At 41.1% G+C, this 20,792-nt stretch overlaps 2 protein-coding genes across 4 annotated transcripts; both read left to right on the top strand.

The window, feature by feature from the left end:
* Window positions 1-984: 984 nt before the first annotated feature.
* On the top strand, window positions 985-7,995 carry LOC129861003 (5-aminolevulinate synthase, non-specific, mitochondrial-like). Of its 3 annotated transcripts, none has more exons than XM_055932009.1 (11): window positions 985-1,093; window positions 3,054-3,250; window positions 3,606-3,782; window positions 3,968-4,099; window positions 5,380-5,602; window positions 5,809-5,993; window positions 6,176-6,355; window positions 6,540-6,704; window positions 6,905-7,173; window positions 7,317-7,479; window positions 7,714-7,995. In XM_055932009.1, the coding sequence occupies exons 2-11, from the start codon at window positions 3,070-3,072 to the stop codon at window positions 7,872-7,874; spliced, it is 1,836 nt and encodes a 611-aa protein (XP_055787984.1). In that variant the 5' UTR covers window positions 985-1,093; window positions 3,054-3,069; the 3' UTR covers window positions 7,875-7,995. The 3 variants fall into 3 exon arrangements, with proteins under 3 accessions (XP_055787984.1, XP_055787986.1, XP_055787983.1); XM_055932011.1 differs by lacking the exon at window positions 985-1,093 and adding an exon at window positions 1,100-1,543; XM_055932008.1 differs by lacking the exon at window positions 985-1,093 and adding an exon at window positions 1,552-2,316.
* Window positions 7,996-11,735: 3,740 nt separating this feature from the next.
* LOC129861004 (dual specificity protein phosphatase 7-like) lies at window positions 11,736-20,412 on the top strand. The gene is made up of 3 exons (XM_055932012.1): window positions 11,736-12,461; window positions 13,080-13,508; window positions 16,280-20,412. Exons 1-3 carry the CDS (start codon window positions 12,095-12,097, stop codon window positions 16,588-16,590), a joined length of 1,107 nt encoding a protein of 368 aa, XP_055787987.1. The 5' UTR covers window positions 11,736-12,094; the 3' UTR covers window positions 16,591-20,412.
* Window positions 20,413-20,792: the final 380 nt, after the last annotated feature.

The following is a 20,792-nucleotide window of genomic DNA, read 5'->3' as shown; positions in this document are numbered from 1 at the left end:
ACTGAGTTTGCAGGTAGGCCTTGAAATACTTTGACAGGTACACCTACAATTGACTCAAATGATGTCAATTAACTCAATTAGCCTATCAGAAAGTTCTAAAGCCATGACATAATTTCTGGAATTTTCTGGAATTTTCCAAGCTGTTTGAAGGCACAGTCAACTTAGTGTATATAAACTTCTGACCCATTGGAATTGTGATACAGTGAATCATAAGTGAAATAATCTGTTAACAATTGTTGGAAAAATGCCATGTGTCATGCACAAAGTAGATGTCCTAACCGACTTGCAAAAACTATAGTTTGTTTTCAAGAAATTTGTGGAGTGGTTGAAAAATGTGTGTTAATGACTCCAACCTAAGTGTTTGTAAACTTCCGACTTCAACTGTAGGTAGGGGTGAAGTATTGTCTAAAGTTGTGTTGGTCTCATGGAAGTATTGACTGGTCCAGTTCTAGGGAGGTGTTGCAGACTTTACTTTCCATAGAGGACAATGCTATGATATCATCAAACATATCCTGTCGGTGTATTTAGGCACTGTGATATACAGACATTAGCTGCTAATAATTGTGCACCCATCTTCTTGTGGCCACTAGTCAAAGGTAATACCTCCATCCGTTGCCTCCATCCGTTTCCTTCTGTGAGTACCATTTTTCTATACCATTTTTCCTATTGTCATGTGGTCATAAAAAAGTTAACCAATAATATGTAGCACCATATAATGACTAGTATGTGCCACCAGATGGAGACAGTGATCATTGGTGCTTATGAAACATCATTTTCATTATGAAACTAACTACAAAGTCAGATTTCAAAGTCAAAATTGGCACCCAAACAATTTTTTTTGTTGCTTTTTGGTATTCATAAAAGGTTAGGATTAGCAATATGGTTGGCAGTGTGGTTAGGGTTAGGTTTAAAATAACATTTTAAGAAGATAGATTGAAATGGGCGGGGTTTATGATTTAGTGGGTATAGCAGCTATTGACGACCCTTTGGCAGGCGTGTCTCCTTGCGTGTAAAACAGCTCCCGACGTCATCGGACAGAGTGTTGTTGAAAACCAAGCAGAGTGTGAGAACGAGACCAGAGAAACTTCAATTGGTAAAAAAACGATATTTGAAAACCAATAACTGTACGGAATGTGCACCGTTTAAGTAGGTAGCTAGCTAGCCAGCTTGCTTATGCCAGTTAGTGGCTTCGCTGGACTGTTGTAGCATGCGCATCCTCCATCAGTTATCCACAACTAACGTTAGCTGGTTAGCTAGCCACAGACAGTCTGGATAATAATCAGACAAGTTTGACCTTGATCTCTTTTCGCTGCTAATCAGAGAGAAAGTAGAGACGTTATCACGCTGTGGACGCTGCCAAATAAAAGGGTATTAGAAGTAGAGCATGGCTCAGATTTTTGTTTGTGTGAAAATGCTCTATCTGCTCTGAGTAAGGTAACGATTGGTTCTAGCTACCTTCTAGTGTTCGATCAGAAAGTTGTATAACCACAAAATTGCATTGCTTTTTGAAGGAAGCCTGCAAATTGTTGCACACTTGCTGAAAGTAAGTAAGCTATAGTTTTGTCAATCAAATCATATCAATGTTGAAGCTCACAGATATTATTTTATCTTATTCATTTTCACTGAGTTTGTTTTGACCATTGGTAAATGTTGATTCATGTAGGTATGTCTAAGAGATCTCTTATCCACTTTTTGATAGGGTAACCAATCCAAAGTGATCATGTCATATAGCACCCAGCTAATTGGCTTATGACCTTTACAGTGACTGCTTATAGCAGTGAGTAGGTCTATAGTATAGCTATGATTCCTGGGGGAAAAAGAGGGTAGAGGTACCTCACCTGACTTGTTGCTAGATAGTCAGACCATAGTTCTTATTTAACAAAGACTGGCAATGGCTGTGGCTGTGCATACAGTGTCAGTGGGTCTTTGCATTACATGAGCTGTGATGCAACATGGACCCACCCCCAGCCCCTGGTTTGATAAAGAGGGAAAATATAGATGGGATGGTAGTCCTAGGTTATATTACAATGATTCACTTGAACAGACAGATGGTTGTGCTGTCTTTTGTTTGTTAAGTATCCTCTCAGCTGTTGTAGTCTTATGTGTTGTTGTCCATGGTTTCAGACAGGCTCTTGAGTGGCCCTCCTGTTTTTCCTCTTGTCAAGGGCAGCTGACTACAAGCTGAACGAAAGTGATGCCTCGGGCTATGAGCATTTTATATCTACTCTTCTCTGTTGGTTAGCTTAGTATCTGTTCAGTCATGTTTAGAAAGTTATTTTCCTTCTGTTCGGTCAAAGTGGAATGGGATGTTTTCAGGTAAGGAATGTTTGTTCATTTTTAATGGCTGAGACTATTTGGACTTTTATTAATTTCAACATCTTGCCATTGATCTTTATGCTCATGATAGGCTATATTTTGGTTGTTCATATTCATAATACAATATAGTCTTGTCTAAATGTCTGGTCTCTTTAGATCTCTTGAGGACTGATTGTTTTAGGACAAAGTTTTTGTTTCATTAGAATATTCATTTTATTTTCCTGCTCTTCATTTTCATGTTTTGTTTTGAAGTTGGCGCGCAACTAGAGATGAAAGCCTGGTGATTCTAATTTGATCTCATGTGGGGCGGCAGGTAGCCTAGTGTTTAGAACGTTGGACTAGTAACGGAAAGGTTGCAAGATCGAATCCCCGAGCTGACAAGGTAAAAATCTGTTGTTCTGCACATGAAGGCAGTTAATCCACTGTTCCTAGGCCGTCATTGAAAGTAAGAATTTGTTCTTAACTGACCTGCCTAATTAAATAAAGGTAAAAAAATCAAAACCGTGATGATAGTCAAAAGTAGCCTACACAGACAGAGCTTAGTGTGGTAGCCCTCTCTAACCCCCCCCACCCCATCTTATATAAATAGATCTCCGCTGATCATGTTTCACCGCCTCACCAAATACACCAAGCTCTACCATCCATCCAATCCGCTGTCAATCTGGGACCCGAAAGGAAATCTTATTTGATTCCAGTGATAGGCTAGGCCTACATGTCTCTTCCTTTCCCCTTCCCAGATTCAGAGGGTCTAAGATGGACACTGTTATCCGCCGATGCCCCTTCCTGACTATGGTGCCCCGGGCTTTCCTGCAGCTGGCAGGGAAGTCATCCCTGGTTGGCTATGCCCTGAAGTGCCCTGTGATGATGGACCTGGCCTCACACCCTCTGGCCAGAGCCCTCTCTTCAGTCTCAGTGTCCACACCAACAAACGATGGTGAGCACATTTAGTTCCCCATAGTCACTTATTATAAATGGTTTTAGATGGGCTATGTTATGGATTTTTTGCATAGAGGAGCAATGTTGTGCTATTTTACTAATCTAGCTTGGGGCTATTGTTCTTAATCAAATTACTGTGCAAATGTGACTGGTAACTCACCCATACAAATAGTCATAAATGTAACCTATTAGGGCTGTGAAGAATCTTACACTCAACAGTATTTATGCTCAACAGCATTTATTTTATTTTCATATTTTCCTCAGTGCCCAAATAGGCCTAAATAATGTAATAAAAGACAGATTCATGTATTTAAGTTAATCAAATATAAATCCTCCTCTTGTTGTCGCTGTAGAGTCAGAGAAGGGGGTCCAGCTGCCCCCGGGCCACCCCATGCCCCCCGTTGGCCAGCCTGTGGGCTCCAAATGCCCCTTCCTGGCGGCTGAGATGGTGCAGAAGAACACCAGCGTGGTGAGGGAGGCCTGCATCGAACTGTCAGAGGACGTACAGGACAGGAGCACAGCCCACACAGGTAAACATGTGACCTGTCTTTGACCTTCTCCACTCAGTTGTGTAAGCAGAGGTCAGTTATGTGTGTGTTAATAAAGCTTGTTATGGATAGTCACCTTTCAAGGAATTTGTCATAGTGAAAATGTGTCATAGAAGGAGTCTAGTTGATCACTCTTTAACAGTGTTTATCCCCCTTTACTGATACAGAGAAGTCCCAAGTGGATCCCACTGTGGTGGACCTGATCAACGCTGACAGGGCTGACCTAGGCACCCTGAAGAACATGCTGAAACAGCGCCCCCCCAAGGTTTCTCACTTACTGCAAGACAACCTGCCCAAAGGTAAGCACCTGCTCACATGTATCCTCTTACACTTAGGGCAATGTTTCTTCTACGCTGCGTGCGTAGAGAAGCACGAGATTCCACTTCCCTTAACTTTCTAGCATTTTCCCTGTTAATTAACACTGTCAACGTTTCCCTTTACTGTGGGAATTGTGATCGAATCAACGCAATATTAGCCACTTTCAATGCAACATACTGAAAGAAAACGAACTATACAAGACTTAGTATACAAAACTAACGCTGCAAGATATTTTGTTGTAGGCAGAATGCAGCGGAGACTATGATTCTATTGTATTGACAGGCACCACTCAGGCCCATACTCTACACAAACCGCTGCGCCATAACCAATCAGAGCTGCAGTAGGCTTATATGCAAATAGACCATTGCCAACAAATGTTGGCCATTCACTTTGAACTGGACTGTTTTACAGCATGAGCGGTTGCGTTTGTTTTGAGATCAAAGCGAGAGCTCCATGTACTGTAGCCACAAGTGCACATTTGTTCATATTCTTTGCTAGTTAGTGAGTTATTAGCCCAGTTAAAGCTAATTTGTAGTAGCAATGTGGGAGTTATTGCTTCCTACAAGAGCACAAAATGTGTACATTTCCAGCTGTCTTTGAAAAGCGAGTCACGTAAAGATATATATTTTTTTATGTCTTAAAGGGAAAGTGTTGTATTTTGAGACAGATTTGAATAAGCTAAGTAGCCAATAGGCAGAGGGTGGCATAATTTGTCTGATTCTTTGTAATAATGGTATGGCAATAATTATTTTATTTTATTTTGTAAAGTTGTTTCTTGAATCAAACAACACAACAAAATGTTCAGTCACCTCCTTGTCTCAAGGACAAGTGGAGAAACAGGTTCATGTCAAGCCCTGCATCTTTAAACACCACACATTGGCTGCTACTGTAGGCTGAGTTATATCAAACTGCTATTTTCATGTTCAAATGTTATGTGATGCATTTTCTCCATAGTTTTTTATTGTAGGCCACTCTGGTAAGCCTATATGATGATCAAATAGCCACAGTAGCCTACTTGGTCACTGTTAAAACTGTAACTTAAAGCTGGCACACCCTCCAGTGTTCACAGTTAACATGTGCCGGAAGTTGCACAGAATTTTCACAACGTTCAAGTTTGCGCTCAGCAGAATTAGAGGGAACATTTCCTGGGGCTACATATGATATTTTTGTATAATGATTGTTTAGGTACCCCTGATTTTTAGAAAGAGGCTGCATCCAAACTACAGTCACAAAACCTTACACATCGTATTTATTTTTGCAGCATCTGCCAACTTCCACTACGACAAGTTCTTTGAGAAGAAGATCGATGCCAGGAAAAAGGATCACAGCTACCGGGTGTTTAAGACAGTGAACCGGCGCGCCACATCCTTTCCCATGGCAGACGACTACTCTGAGTCGCTCCTCATCAAGAGAGACGTTTCTGTGTGGTGCAGCAACGACTACCTGGGCATGAGCCGACACCCCCGCGTCAACCAAGCCATCATGTGTGTGGGGCATTCAGGTCACAGGAAATTTAGATGGCTGATTAAGGAGGATTCTGGTTTAAGATGGAATGGAGGTTGAATAGATGGGCAGAGATCCTAGCCTTAGGCATGCAGTTATAACACTATTTATCTTAGAAATGTGGAGGTCCACTCATAGTTTTCCAAAGAAGACAATTTCTTATCAAAGGCCTCTTCTCTTTCTTTAGGGATACATTACAGAAGCACGGGGCAGGAGCTGGAGGAACACGTAACATCTCAGGGACCAGTAAGTTCCATGTGGACCTGGAGTACGAGCTGGCCGACCTACATGGCAAAGACGCTGCGCTGCTCTTCACTTCCTGCTTCGTGGCCAATGACTCCACGCTATTCACTCTGGCTAAGATGCTACCAGGTACTGATACGGATTCTGAAACGACTGACTCAAACATAGTAGTTTTTCATACACTTCTTCATTCCATGTTCTATAGTAGCTAAAAAATGACTGATTCTCCACTTTACATCATATTACATGCTAATGGACAAAATTATCTCTAAATTATCTGTATAAAAACAACAATGTTTTCCTGTTCCCAGGTTGTGAGATCTACTCCGATGCAGGGAACCATGCATCGATGATCCAGGGTATAAGGAACAGCGGGGCCAAGAAGTTCATCTTCCGTCACAACGACGTCAACCATTTACGAGAGCTGCTACAGAAGTCTGACCCTGCCACCCCCAAGATTGTGGCCTTTGAGACCGTGCACTCCATGGATGGTGGGTTTACGTTTTGATGCAGATTTTTGATTGTTATTTTAAAATTGAAACACAGAGACAGAATTAGAACCAAAAATACGTAAAGAAAGCACTTTTCCTGATGTGTACTGCATATACAAAACTTGCCTGTTATCCAATCTGATTGTGGGAATCTAAAGGAGGTTGTATTGTGGTTGTTTTCTAGGCGCTGTGTGTCCTTTGGATGAGATGTGTGACGTGTCCCATGAGTTTGGGGCCATTACGTTTGTGGACGAGGTACATGCTGTTGGCTTGTATGGGGCCAGGGGAGGCGGCATCGGCGACAGGGACGGCGTCATGCACAAGATGGACATAATCTCAGGAACTCTTGGTAAGATGACTTGGGGCTAGCTTATAATGATAAGATGTCATTGCTATAGCACCTTTGTAGGTAATTGTCTTACACTCCCCCCACCCCCTTCAAATTAATATTGTTATGTTCAAATATTTAACTCACCCAGACCATCAGATCAATTTAAAACATCTTTATCTGGTTTATACCTTACCTCGTATATTCATTCCCCCATCCAGGTAAGGCATTTGGCTGTGTGGGCGGCTACATCGCCGGTACCAACGCCCTGGTGGACACTGTGCGCTCCTACGCAGCAGGCTTCATCTTCACTACCTCCCTGCCACCCATGCTGCTGGCCGGGGCCCGGGAGTCCATCCACACCCTGAAGGGGGAGGAGGGCCGTGTGCTGCGCAGGAAACACCAGAGGAACGTCAAGCTGCTTCGCCAGATGCTGATGGACTCGGGCCTGCCCGTTGTCTACTGCCCCAGCCACATCATCCCTGTCCGTGTAAGACAGGCCTGTTAATCAAGTTTTAAACCATGGAAACAAGAGAAGGGACATTCTATCAACAGTGGCTGTTATATTTCATGCTTAAAGAAAACATTTTCTAATTTATCACCTGAGGATTCATCTTTGACCCCTTGTTGCAGGTGGCGGACGCAGCCAAGAACACAGAGGTGTGTGACATTATGATGTCTCGCTACTACATCTATGTGCAGGCCATCAACTACCCCACTGTGGCTCGGGGAGAGGAGGTCCTCCGCATCGCCCCCACCCCACACCACACTCCCCAGATGATGCAGTACTTTGTCGGTAAGCACACGCCCCAATGAGTTTGTGGTTTTTAGCATGTAATAGATTTGGATGATTTTAACTTATTCAATGTTGCTAAAATGGCCTCCATTTGGTGGGATAAATCTGTCCATGCTGACTGCATTCAGAACTCAAGTCACTATCTGCTTCAGTGTTTACTTGTATGTTATTTTTTTTTAAATAAAGTACAACTAAAATGTGATCCATTACATGTGAATGTGTTCCTGGCCACAGAACGTTTGGTGAAGGCCTGGAAGGAGGTGGGTCTGGAGCTAAAACCTCACTCGTCAGGGGAGTGTAACTTCTGCCAACAGCCTCTCCACTTTGAGCTGATGACTGAGAGAGAGAGGTCTTTCTTCACCGGCATGAGTCACATGATATCAGCCAGAGCCTAAAAGTTCATTATATACCCCTTCCCCATATCAAATCTCTATTTAAGATATTTATTCTCAATGTACAACTCCATCACCCTGTATGAAATATTCTCAATTACAAATAAATGTTTTGGGAAAGTTATACTATTGCTATTGTATTTCTTGAGCAACTGTTCTGTTACTACACTTTATTTTGAAAAGACAAGGTCAGGGTTGACAGGGAAAATGATCTTTCTTATCACTTTGGCAACGTAGAAATGATGTAACATTGTCTCTCAACCAAATGTCAGCCTTGACAAACATTAAATATGCCCTTTGCTCTACTACACCTCACCAGAGTGATTCAGCAAATCTGAAACCACTGTCAGAACACACTTTTGAGAACTATTTTCTCTATGCATTTTAGTCTGAAATGGATGACATCCAATGTTTTTCAGAAGTTGCAACTGATTTGTCTGTCAGTAATTTTAGTCTTAGTCCATGTTAACCATGGGGTGTTCCTATTCCCCCAGTAATTCCACTGTGCCATTACTTCAACTTTAATACAATTGCCCTCTTCACTGTGTGTTAACATGCTGAAAGATGTGGCATTGTGCCCCCTCATACAATCATTCTGCTTTGTGCCTTCAATATTTGCTCATTTAGCATAAGCTAAAGGCTCCCAGACGGGGCAGAACAAGCCACCGCTTGGATTTACTATACTCTGTTTTAACTGTTTTCATTCTAACCAATCTAGGTTTAGAGGGCTTCAAATGGAGAGTCAACCCTCCAGAACATTACACATCATTCATTGTTTAATGTGTGCACATGTTTTCTTTCAAAATCCCATAGGGTCTTTTTCAAATGGTAAACATGTGATATTATGAAATAGTGAAGCTTGAGGGGCAACATGCAATTTCCATTTGTTCCTTAGTACTTTTGCACATCATATTCATAAGGCCACTTGGTCATGAGTCCCTTTTATTACTTGGGTCCCATTTTGACATGCTATCAAAGTTTGAATAGCATTGTGAAAGTAGTAGCATATTACTATTGCCTTGTAGGTCAGTCATTGAGGTGTATTACTAACTGATCAGTACCTTCAACATGCCTTCTTTCGACCAGAGGGAGGAGCAGTGCATCTTATTTCCTAGACTTGTGTTTACTCTCATACTACAATCATTCCTCTTGTCTACTGTGTGTGCAGCAACTGCAATGTGCCACTAGATGGGGATAATACAACAGGATATTATGACTTTTTTTCTTAACTTGGTTTTGATGCTATGTCAATGTTTTGAAGGCATACCATAACATAGACTGTTTTCTTATCAATAGTTAGTTCCAAATTGATAATGTCCATTTTTCAGGATATAAATATTTAAGAAATAATGTCTGTCATCGGGTGACCACATTTTCTAATGTAGGGTGGAAGCCGTTTAACAACGTGATGGTTAAACGGGTAGGCACCATGAGCCAAAGGCCTTCATCATTTCCAATATGTTACATTAATGAGGAGAAAAAACACATCTCTATTATTTACGAGGGTTAGCTACACACTTAACATCTGCACATGAAAATAGTTTGTGCACGAATGGAGTGCGTGAGGTGGTTCAAAGCAGCGCACTCAAACATACAAAGTCATTATCCAGGCAAATCAAAGTTATATCCTGCTGTTCCTAAGAAAGCGAGAGAGAGAATGAGAGTATTATCCTGAGCTCACGTTCTGAGTGTATGTAATAGAAATGCTTCTCCGAGTGCACTAGTCAGGTGACCAGCACCACTCATGCAAAGCCAGGCCTAATTGATCATAGTGAGAGTCTCATGCCACTGCAGCATTGAGAGACTGTTTATACCCTCTTTTTAAGTCATTTTGAGTTCAGATTTGTTCGTATAATATATTATTGTTTCTTGTATGTAGTTGGATGCAAGAGAGCAGTCATCTGGCAAAGGTACACATAGCATTATTCAGAGTGCATTTAATTAGCACATGGCTACGTTATTGAGAAAAAATGTACTTTCTATGCCTGTGATATGTGGTTGTCCCACCTAGCCATCTTAAAATGAATGCACTAACTGTAAATCGCTCTGGATAAGAGTGTCTGCTAAATGACAAATGTAATTATGATATGCATTTAAAATGAAAACGTATGCATGTGGCTGCTAATGTTGTGTGGTGGAACAATGTTTTTAAATGGGGTTACTTTGAAATATGCATGTATGGCATTTCCCTAGTAATTACCATGTTTTTTTATGATATGGGCTCAAAAGCTGGTGAATCAAAGCTGCTGAATCAAGTAAATGTCTCAATCCCAAAACGCAAACCCAATCCCAGGCTCTAATTTCGTCCTCCAGAATGTCATTTGCAGAGTAAACTTTCCACCTTAGTGCACTTGGCAGAGCCTTCTGTACACTACGTTCTGTATTGTATTTGACCTCATTTTCTTACACTCACATCATTCATCATAGTGTAAATGCACAGCCTGCAGTTCCTTATCAGGGAATATCAGCGGCCCACGGCTCTGCACTGCACTCTGAGGAGAGAACTCCGTGTCTCTCCCACTCACGTGCACACACACACGCTCGTTATCTCAAGCACAAATACACACTCATCAGTGGTGGTCCTGGGGATTCTTTCCACTGCAATCATCGTCTTTGTAATCCTCTGTGATTATAACAAAACACATCCTGTGCTTCCTTTTCAGAAAGAAAGAGAGCCAACATGTAGGCCAGGCCAGTGTTTCTGAAAAGGTTAGTGGCTAAGATAATCAGGGCCTTAGCATTATATGAATGTAACATTCACTACACTATGGCTCTGATCACAGATGATGAATCCCATAATGACAGGGTAAAATCAGAGGGTAGGGGACGGGTGGCTATAGGCTATGTTCGAGGGAGAGCGAGAGGAAGGAACATCCGCAGACAGCATACTGCACACAGATAATTGGATGGAATTCTATTAAAAATGATCAAAGGAAAGCAGCCAATTTAAATGATTTTCCCCCCACCAACAACCCCTTTTCAAAACCTGCATGAGTCACACTTTATTTGGATATTCCCATATAGATGATCTACAGATGGTTATACTATCAACAAACTATATGTTGATAAGCAACTGCTAACTAAGTTAGGTTTAGAATAAGTGTAGGGGTTATGGTTAGGATCAAGGCTAAGGTTAGGGGGTTTAGGCTTAGTGGATAGTTGAAATGTTGTTGACAGTTATCGAACATTTACAGAACATCTACAAAACATTTACTTGGGACTATCCAAATAGTGTTTCCCCAGCATGCCATGCTATGAGACTGGAGAGGATGAGGTTCAATGGTGTTACAGGATGATATCATCTCAAATATTGTGTTTTGGCCAGCATCCACCTAAAAAGGTCAATAGGCTATCCTGTGGTCCTCAGTGTTTATTATCAAATCAAATCTAATTTTATTTGTCACATACACATGGTTAGCAGATGTTAATGCGAGTGTAGCGAAATGCTTGTGCTTCTAGTTCGACAATGCAGTAATAACCAACGAGTAATCTAACCTAACCTAACCCATATCATATGCAAATATTTACATTGATATGACCACACATGACCAAGAATAAAAACCATCACTGCATACAAATAAGAAAAGAGCAGGTAGTGGGCTGCAATAATTATGTTGCATAGCCTACATATTAAACATAATTAACGAGTGAAAAAAAACTGTTTTGATCATTCAAAGATTGATAGAATAATGCATTTTCTGTATACCTAATTTAATAATAAAATAACATTAAAATAATAATACAATTATATAAAACACTTTCAAATAGGTTATTTATTACACAGTAATAGCCTAGAGGAGGGATTACAAACCACATTTTTCAATCTCCATCTATGTCTTTAAATCCTGAAGCAAGCACCTCCCTCTCTTGAGTTGCTCCACTGTCAAGTACATTTCCTCTGCATCGGAATGGCAAAGGGACAATGTGCTCCAAGTAGTGCGACTGTCAGTGTCGAATAGTTCGTGTTAATGTCTGCTGTTATTATTGCATAGGAACAAATGCAGGAGTTGCTTACTTGGGCGTGTATATGTGGTTAGAGGGAAATCAACGCTCCCGCTCAAACCGGTAATTTGATACATTTAAAAAAAAAAATGAACTTTGATGTTGGAGTTTACATGTTCCAGTGTTTCTCCTCGAAATAGTCATTCGTCGCTTGGTGTACAATGTAGCGTCATTTGTGTATTAGCCTACCTACATGAATGTAACATGATATTTAGTTCGATATGACTAATGTGACTGAAAGTAAAAGCGTAGAATGGCTCCAACTCGAGTTGGAATCCGGGGAAAGTTCGCTGCTTTTGTTGGACTGCCGATCGCACGAGCTTTACGAATCATCCCACATAGAAACGGCGATCAATCTGGCAATTCCAGCATTGATGCTGCGAAGGTTTAAGAAGGGCAACATACCCATCCGAACTATCATACCGAACCACGAAGACAAGGAGAAATTCGTTAGACGTTGCAATACAGATACAGTGATTCTGTACGATGAGTGCACTGTGGACTGGCAGGATGGGGCCACTGGCTCGGTTCTGGGTCTACTTCTTCAGAAACTATGGGACGACGGATGTAAAGCATATTACTTGGAAGGCAAGTTACATTTTTGCCATTATATTGTTTTTTAATAGGATATGTAGGTTATTCCTTGTCTAACTTTCCGTGCACTGTATATGAAGTAGGGTTAAAATATATTTTAGACAAACAACTCAAATCAATCCATTTTAATTATATAGATAGTATTTACAATACAGCATAGTTTTGAAGGTAGCCCACATCTATTGTCTCTCAAACTTTGAGAAGTAGTGTGACTGATAATCTCAATTAAAATTCCAAAATGGCTACGCCATGTTTTGCTACTGTTGGAAAAAGGCATGCATTTCATGAATGTTCTGCTGTGAAGGAAATAACTATTGCCCATACAGTTTTCAGTAATGGTATAGATAGCATACAATTGTTATTGAGTCTTTACTATTCACATGTTATTAACATGTTGTTCATAGTAAACAAAACGTAGTACAGAGCCTATTACTTAATTTGACCACTTGTCAGTCATTATATTTAAACTCTAACGAATAATATTTGACCCCAATCTCTGTTTTGTTGTTACAGGTTTAATAATAATAATAATTATATGAAAATAATGCTTGGCTGAGATAAACAAGACATCACATACACAATTGTATAACTCCTTGGTGTTTTTGATCTCAGGGGGATTTGGGAAGTTTCAGACCGAGTACCCAGAGCACTGTGAAACCCTCCTGGACAGCTCCTGTCCCAGCTCCTCTCCCCCGCTCTCCGTCCTAGGCTTCAGAAGTCTCCGGATCAGTTCCGACCTCTCAGATTGTGAATCGGACCGTGAGCCGAGCAGCGCCACCGAGTCTGAGGAGAGCCCCCTTCCCAACATCCAACCTGCCTTCCCAGTCCAGATCCTCCCCTTCCTTTACCTGGGCTGTGCCAAAGACTCCACCAACCTGGACGTGCTGGGCCAGTACAACATCAAGTACATCCTGAACGTCACGCCTAATCTCCCCAACATGTTTGAACATGACGGCCTCTTTACGTACAAGCAGATCCCCATCTCGGACCACTGGAGTCAGAACTTGTCCCAGTTCTTTCCAGAGGCCATATCTTTCATCGGTGAGTAGCTGACTTACTGTGTGGGGGAGAACATGATATGTCACATTGTGTTCCAAAAATTACTATATGTGGAGAACGAAGCCTGTAGGAAATGACACACGGGCATACCTAGTATATAATACTCTTCTGTGAATTACAGTGAGAAAGAGTCTGTGAATTACAGTGAGAAAGAGGAAGTTGTTTGCTGTCCACCTAATGTTCTTGTTGTATTTTAGTCATATTTGTATTATGATTTTAATCATTGTTACCGCTAAGTTCCTGGTATACCCAGTGGTATTGCTCATCACTGAAACCCCCTTGTGTGATGAAGCTATGGCTTTTACTTTTATTTTCACATCTGATTACAAATGTCACAAGTCAACATAACTGTCTATTGGTGTCTTCATTTTTATTTTTTTCTCTCTATAAAAAAAAATATATATATTGGTCCATCCACCACCTCTCTTCGGGTATGTATTGGTCAAAAAGAGAGCTGGACTGAAGTCCCTTGCTCGGCACAAGGGACAGTACCTGTGCTACTGATGAACTTCCTGGATCATTGTTAGTGTCATACAGTATGTCTGTTATTTAACGATGGACAACAAATCTTTAAAAAAAACTTACAGCAGGGATCATCAGCTAGATTCAGCTGCGGGGTGATTTGTTTCTTGAGCACATGGACAGGGGGCCAGAACATGATTGCAAATAATTTGTAGTCTACAAATAGCCTGCTATTAGCCCAAACCTTGCTTACGTTTGTATAAGGTCACATACAATGCCTTCAGAAAGTATTCACACCCCTTGACTTTTTCCTCATTTTGTTGTGTTACAGCCTGAATTTAAAATTAATTGAATTTATATGTTTTGTCACAGGCCTACAGACAATACCCCATATTGTCAAAGTGGAATTATGTTTTTCTAAATTTGTACTAATTAATTAAAAATTAAATGCTGAAATGCCTTGAGTCAATATGTATTCAGCCCCTTTGTTATATCAAGCTTAAATAAGTTCACTAGTAAAAATGTTCTTCACAAGTCATAATAAGTTGCATGGACTAACTCTGTGTGCAATGATAGTGTTTAACATTACTTTTGAATCACTACCTCATCTCTACCCCACACATAAAATTATCTGTTAGGTCACTCAGTCAAGCAGTGAATTTCAAGCACTGATTCAACCACAAAGACCAGGAAGGTTTTCCAATGCCTCATAAAGAAGGGCACCTATTGGTAGATACATTTATTTTTTTAAAGAAGCAGATACTGAATATCCCTTTGAGCATGGTGAAGTTGGTAATGACACTTTTCATGGTGTATCAATACACCCAGTCACTACAAAGATACAGGCGTCCTTCCTAACTCAGTTGCCGGAGAGGAAGGAAACCGCTCAGGTATTTCACCATGAGGCCAATGGTGACTTTACAGATTTTAATGGCTGTGATAGAAGAAAACTGAGGATGGATCAACAACAGTGTAGTTACTCCACATTACTAATGAAAAGAAGGAAGTCTGTACAGAATAAAAAATATTCCAAAACATGCATCTTGTTTGCAACAAGGCTCTAAAACAAGGCTCTAAAATACTGTAAAAAATGTGGCAAAGCAATTCAATTTTATTTTCCTGAATATAAAGTGTTATGTTGGGGCAAATCCAAACAACACATTACTGAGTACCACACTCCATATTTTCAAGCATGGTCGGGGCTGCATCATGTTATGGGTATGCTTGATTGTAATTGTTATGGGTATGCTTGCTTGTAATCATTAAGGACTGGGGAGTTTTCAGGATAAACAATAAACAATGTAGCTATGCACAGGCAAAATCCTAGAGGAAACCTTGTTGAGTCTGCTTTCCACCAGACACTGGGAAATTAATTCACCTTTCAGCAGGACAATAAACTAAAACACAATGCCAAATCTACACTGGATATGCTTACTAAGAAGACAGTGAATGTTCCTGAGTGACCGAGTTACAGTTTTGACTTAAATCTATTTGAAAATCTATGGCAAAACCTGAAAATGGTTGACTAGCAATTATCAACAACCAAATTGACAGAGCTTGAATATTTTTTGAAAATAATAATAGTGGAAAAGCTCTTACCAAAAGTTTTCTTTGCAGCCTCGTTTGAATGTCGCGGTTGCGCACATTTGTACGGAATGGGGTGAGTTTACCTTATCTCTTTATTATGCATGGAAATCCTTTGGAGTAGATTTCCAACATTAAACTTGGAGCTGATTTGCTGGTGTTTTTATTATTTTATGTCCCCCCAAAATGTAAATAATAATTTATTTATTTTGCTCAGAAAACTTGGGAGGGCCAAGTTGGGGAACCCTAACTTACAGAAACCCACAACAGCACCGGAAACCTTTTAGGTTATGTATGTTTGTACTAGTGGTGTTTCCAGGCTTGTTGTGCACTAGTTTGTCGATGGGGTTAGAGGTAGAGGAAGGAAACATGGCTTCCACTCTCTATGGCTGCCTGTGTTTGGTTATCAGGTCATGAGTCTAAGTCCAGGGCGTTTCACCCTGCTGGGATTAACTCACTATACATTTCCTTTGACAAATGGAGATGCCATTCAACAAAGATAAAAGTCGACTTACTGTCTCCCTTGATCCTCATGAGAAAACAATAAGAAGCAGGCCTACATGTTAGCTATTGTGTGTTGAACCTTATGAATACACTATCAAGCCCTTAGACCCCACGCCCTAAGAGTCTGAAGTCTATGTGTGATCTGATCATAAAACCAGTCTTATTTGACTCATATTGACCTTCTTCTTCACTTGTACATGTAGATGAGGCTCGGTCCAAGCAGTGTGGCGTCCTGGTACACTGTCTGGCTGGTATCAGCCGCTCTGTGACCGTTACCGTGGCCTACTTGATGCAGAGGCTCAACCTATCCCTCAATGACGCCTATGACTTTGTCAAGAGGAAGAAGTCCAACATCTCCCCCAACTTCAACTTCATGGGCCAGCTGCTGGACTTCGAGAGGACACTGGGGCTGCACAGCCCGTGTGACAACCGCTCCTCATCCAATGAGCAGCTCTACTTCACCACGCCGACCAATCACAACGTGTTCCAGTTGGACACTCTGGAGTCGACGTGAGGAGACGGAGAAGGCAGGGTTTGGCGGCCATGTTGCTTCATCAGTGTCTACATGGTCTTTTGTAGCCTGTCAGGAAAAGGAAAAGAGTCCTGGAAATGCAGCTGGTAGAGAGAGACTGAGGAGGCTCACCTGTCGTGCAAGTGATTTAAGTATGGATTTTTATAGCCCACGGTGCTCCCCAGTATGCTTTTAAAAAGTACATACTTTGTCCACGCTCTGATGCCTTATCGTCTATAATAGTGAATGATGGTATGGTTATTGCAGGAAATGTCATCATTATGAGCTAACTCTAAGATGGTTTAACTGTTATTTCATATTCTCCAGCTGTCATGTGGATGTGTCAGTTGTTTTCCTAACAAATGTGGCTGATGCGTTGGTCTGAAGGAAGAGGTTGGCCATGGAGAATGGGAATCAATATTTTCTGGGACCAAACAGAGATTTTTTTTGAATGGTACTTTTGCTGAGGAAATGGGGCTACTTTAAGTTGGCCTTGAAGACTAACGTTCCTGTTGATGAGTGTAACATTCCTGTTGATGACTAACGTTCCTGTTGATGAGTGTAACATTCCTATTGATGACTGTAACGTTCCTGTTGATGACTAACGTTCCTGTTGATGACTGTAATGTTCCTGTTGATGACTGTAACGTTCCTGTTGATGGCTGTAAACGTTCCTGTTGATGGCTGTAACGTTCCTGTTGATGACTAACGTTCCTGTTGATGACTGTAACGTTCCTGTTGATGACTGTAACGTTCCTGTTGATGACTAACGTTCCTGTTGATGACTGTACCGTTCCTGTTGATGACTGTACCGTTCCTGTTGATGACTGTAACGTTCCTGTTGATGACTGTAACGTTCCTGTTGATGACTAACGTTCCTGTTGATGACTGTAACGTTCCTGTTGATGACTGTAACGTTCCTGTTGATTACTAACGTTCCTGTTGATGACTGTAACGTTCCTGTTGATTACTAACGTTTCTGTTGAGGGCTGTAAACGTTCCTGTTGATGACTAACGTTCCTGTTGATGACTGTAACGTTCCTGTTGATGACTAACGTTCCTGTTGATGACTAACGTTCCTGTTGATGACTGTAACGTTCCTGTTGATGACTAACGTTCCTGTTGATGACTGTAACGTTCCTGTTGATGACTAACGTTCCTGTTGATGACTGTAACGTTCCTGTTGATGACTAACGTTCCTGTTGGTGACTAACATTCCTGTTGATGACTGTAACGTTCCTGTTGATGACTGTAACGTTCCTGTTGATGACTAACGTTCCTGTTGATGACTGTAACGTTCCTGTTGATGACTGTAACGTTCCTGTTGATGACTGTAACATTCCTGTTGATGGCTGTAACGTTCCTGTTGATGGCTGTAACGTTCCTGTTGAGGGCTGTAAACGTTCATGTTGATGACTGTAACGTTCCTGTTGATGACTGTAACGTTCCTGTTGATGGCTGTAACGTTCCTGTTGAGGGCTGTAAACGTTCATGTTGATGACTGTAACGTTCCTGTTGATGACTGTAACGTTCCTGTTGATGACTGTAACGTTCCTGTTGATGACTGTAACGTTCCTGTTGAGGGCTGTAAACGTTCATGTTGATGACTGTAACGTACCTGTTGATGACTGTAATGTTCCTGTTGATGACTGTAACGTTCCTGTTGATGGCTGTAAACGTTCCTATTGATGACTGTAACGTTCCTGTTGATGACTGTAACGTTCCTGTTGATGACTAATGTTCCTGTTGATGAGTGTAACGTTCCTGTTGATGACTGTAACATTCCTGTTGATGACTGTAACGTTCCTGTTGATGACTGTAACGTTCCTGTTGAGGACTGTAACGTTCCTGTTGAGGACTGTAACGTTCCTGTTGAGGACTGTAACGTTCCTGTTGAGGACTGTAACGTTCCTGTTGAGGACTGTAACGTTCCTGTTGATGACAAACGTTCCTGTTAATGACTGTAACGTTCCTGTTGATGACTAACGTTCCTGTTGATGACTGTAACGTTCCTGTTGATGACTGTAACGTTCCTGTTGATGACTGTAACGTTCCTGTTGATGGCTGTAACGTTCCTGTTGATTACTAACGTTCCTGTTGATGACTGTAACATTCCTGTTGATGACTGTAACATTCCTGTTGATGACTGTAATGTTCCTGTTGATGACTGTAATGTTCCTGTTGATGACTGTAACGTTCCTGTTGATGGCTGTAACGTTCCTGTTGATGACTGTACCGTTCCTGTTGATGACTGTAACGTTCCTGTTGATGGCTGTAACGTTCCTGTTGATGACTGTAACATTCCTGTTGATGACTGTAACGATCCTTTGGATGACTAATGTTCCTGTCGATGACTAACGTTCCTGTCGATTACTGTAACATTCCTATTGATGACTAACGTTCCTGTTGATGACTGTACCGTTCCTGTTGATGACTGTAACGTTCCTGTTGATGACTGTAACGTTCCTGTTGATGACTGTAACGTTCCTGTTGATGACTGTAACGTTCCTGTTGATGACTGTAACGTTCCTGTTGATGACTAACGTTACTGTTGATGACTGTAACGTTCCTGTTGATGACTGTAACATTCCTATTGATGACTGTAACGTTCCTATTGAGGACTGTAAGGTTCCTGTTGATGACTGTAACGTTCCTGTTGATGACTGTAACGTTCCTATTGATGACTGTAACGTTCCTGTTGATGACTGTAACGTTCCTGTTGATGACTGTAACGTTCCTGTTGATGACTGTAACGTTCCTGTTGATGACTGTAACATTCCTATTGATGACTGTAACGTTCCTATTGAGGACTGTAAGGTTCCTGTTGATGACTGTAACGTTCCTGTTGATGACTGTAACGTTCCTGTTGATGACTGTAACGTTCCTGTTGATGACTGTTCTAAACGTCTTCATTTGCAGCTCTCTCTCTTGACATCAGAATGGAGTGATCTTGGAAAACAGTGCTACGTTATTTTCCCTACTTTGCTGTCATCTTCAGTGTAAACATTTGATCATGTAGGAACCTTTGTTGAACTGAGACAGGTCACCCTCTGCAAAATGTTAAAGATGAAACACCTATAGTTTTTTTTTGTAAAGCTCTTGTAAATTGTAATAATTATAATAGCATTGCATTGTCTGCATGTAATTAAGTTGAATTTCTGTTTTGTACCTCTTCTGCCTGTTGTTCCTCTGGCCTTTATCATACCTTCTAAGTTAACATAACACTTAACTGTCTTTAACCAAGGACCTGGGTATAGTATAGGATTGTCATATGCCGTGCTTGAAATTCATGACTTGTAGTTATGATCCATAATGGACATTTGAACCTTGTTTATTAAGGCATGGATAAGTCATGTATAGACACAATCTTCAGCCTGCAGCCACTCTTCCTTTAGCAGAACCATGTTAAGGGAAACATGCAGTGTGTTTTGATCCGTTCTGTTGTTGCCAGTAATGTCTCGGAACGAGTCGGCCCAAAGTTGAAAGTTTTAGTGAATGAGAGAGAGGGAATGAAATGAAACGAGTCAAGATGATGCTAAATGTGTTCTTACCTCACGGAGAGACATTTTCAGGGATTTTATATAACACATCTGTATTTTGTTACAGCCTCTGAAATACATCAAAGGGCTGTGTTTATTTGGTATGTGTTTGTAAAATATGTACATAAGACTCGCTTGGTAACGGGGGACCTTTTCTCTGAATCATGAAGGATGTGAAGTTAAATTGACCCAATTACAGTATGTATAGTGTATGTAAAACTAAATGTACAAGACATTTATGTACAAGTTTATACAACAAATATATTGTATATTTTTTACCTTTAAATGCGTTATGTATTCTTGTGTTATTATTACTGTCTTATTGTTATTCAGGTCTACTGCCATGCCAAAGCTTAGGCTACTTTCAGTCAACACTCAATGACTCAACATCCATAATGAAGAATATCAAGTCCAGTGCAGAGTCAGCCAGGTGCTTTATTTCAGGGCTGTGGGATAGCCACTGTCTGTCTGTCTGTGTTGTGTTGGGTCGTGTAGCACAAGGCCCAAGGCTGTAGGTGTGGTGAGATATTCACTCTCTGTCCACGCTGATGCCTGGCTTTCTGTCTGTTGTGGCCATGCAGGACGTCGGATGCAGAGATGGACGGGTCTCTGAAACCACAACACAGTCACTTCCCCTCCCAGTCAGTCACTCAGAGTCACCCTGCT

This window comes from Salvelinus fontinalis, chromosome 8, assembly GCF_029448725.1.
Source record: "Salvelinus fontinalis isolate EN_2023a chromosome 8, ASM2944872v1, whole genome shotgun sequence".
NCBI lineage: Eukaryota > Metazoa > Chordata > Actinopteri > Salmoniformes > Salmonidae > Salvelinus > Salvelinus fontinalis.
Note: the sequence above shows the minus strand (reverse complement) of the source record. Positions and strands in the feature narration are given on the sequence as shown.

Coding starts and splice junctions, on each gene's coding strand:
- LOC129861004 (XM_055932012.1), top strand. CDS start 12,095: ATGACTAATGTGACTGAAAGTAAAAGCGTAGAATGGCTCCAACTCGAG. Junction 12,462..13,079: donor TAAAGCATATTACTTGGAAG/GCAAGTTACATT, acceptor TTTTGATCTCAG/GGGGATTTGGGAAGTTTCAG. Junction 13,509..16,279: donor AGAGGCCATATCTTTCATCG/GTGAGTAGCTGA, acceptor TTGTACATGTAG/ATGAGGCTCGGTCCAAGCAG.
- LOC129861003 (XM_055932008.1), top strand. CDS start 2,261: ATGTTTAGAAAGTTATTTTCCTTCTGTTCGGTCAAAGTGGAATGGGAT. Junction 2,317..3,053: donor GTGGAATGGGATGTTTTCAG/GTAAGGAATGTT, acceptor TCCCCTTCCCAG/ATTCAGAGGGTCTAAGATGG. Junction 3,251..3,605: donor GTCCACACCAACAAACGATG/GTGAGCACATTT, acceptor TTGTCGCTGTAG/AGTCAGAGAAGGGGGTCCAG.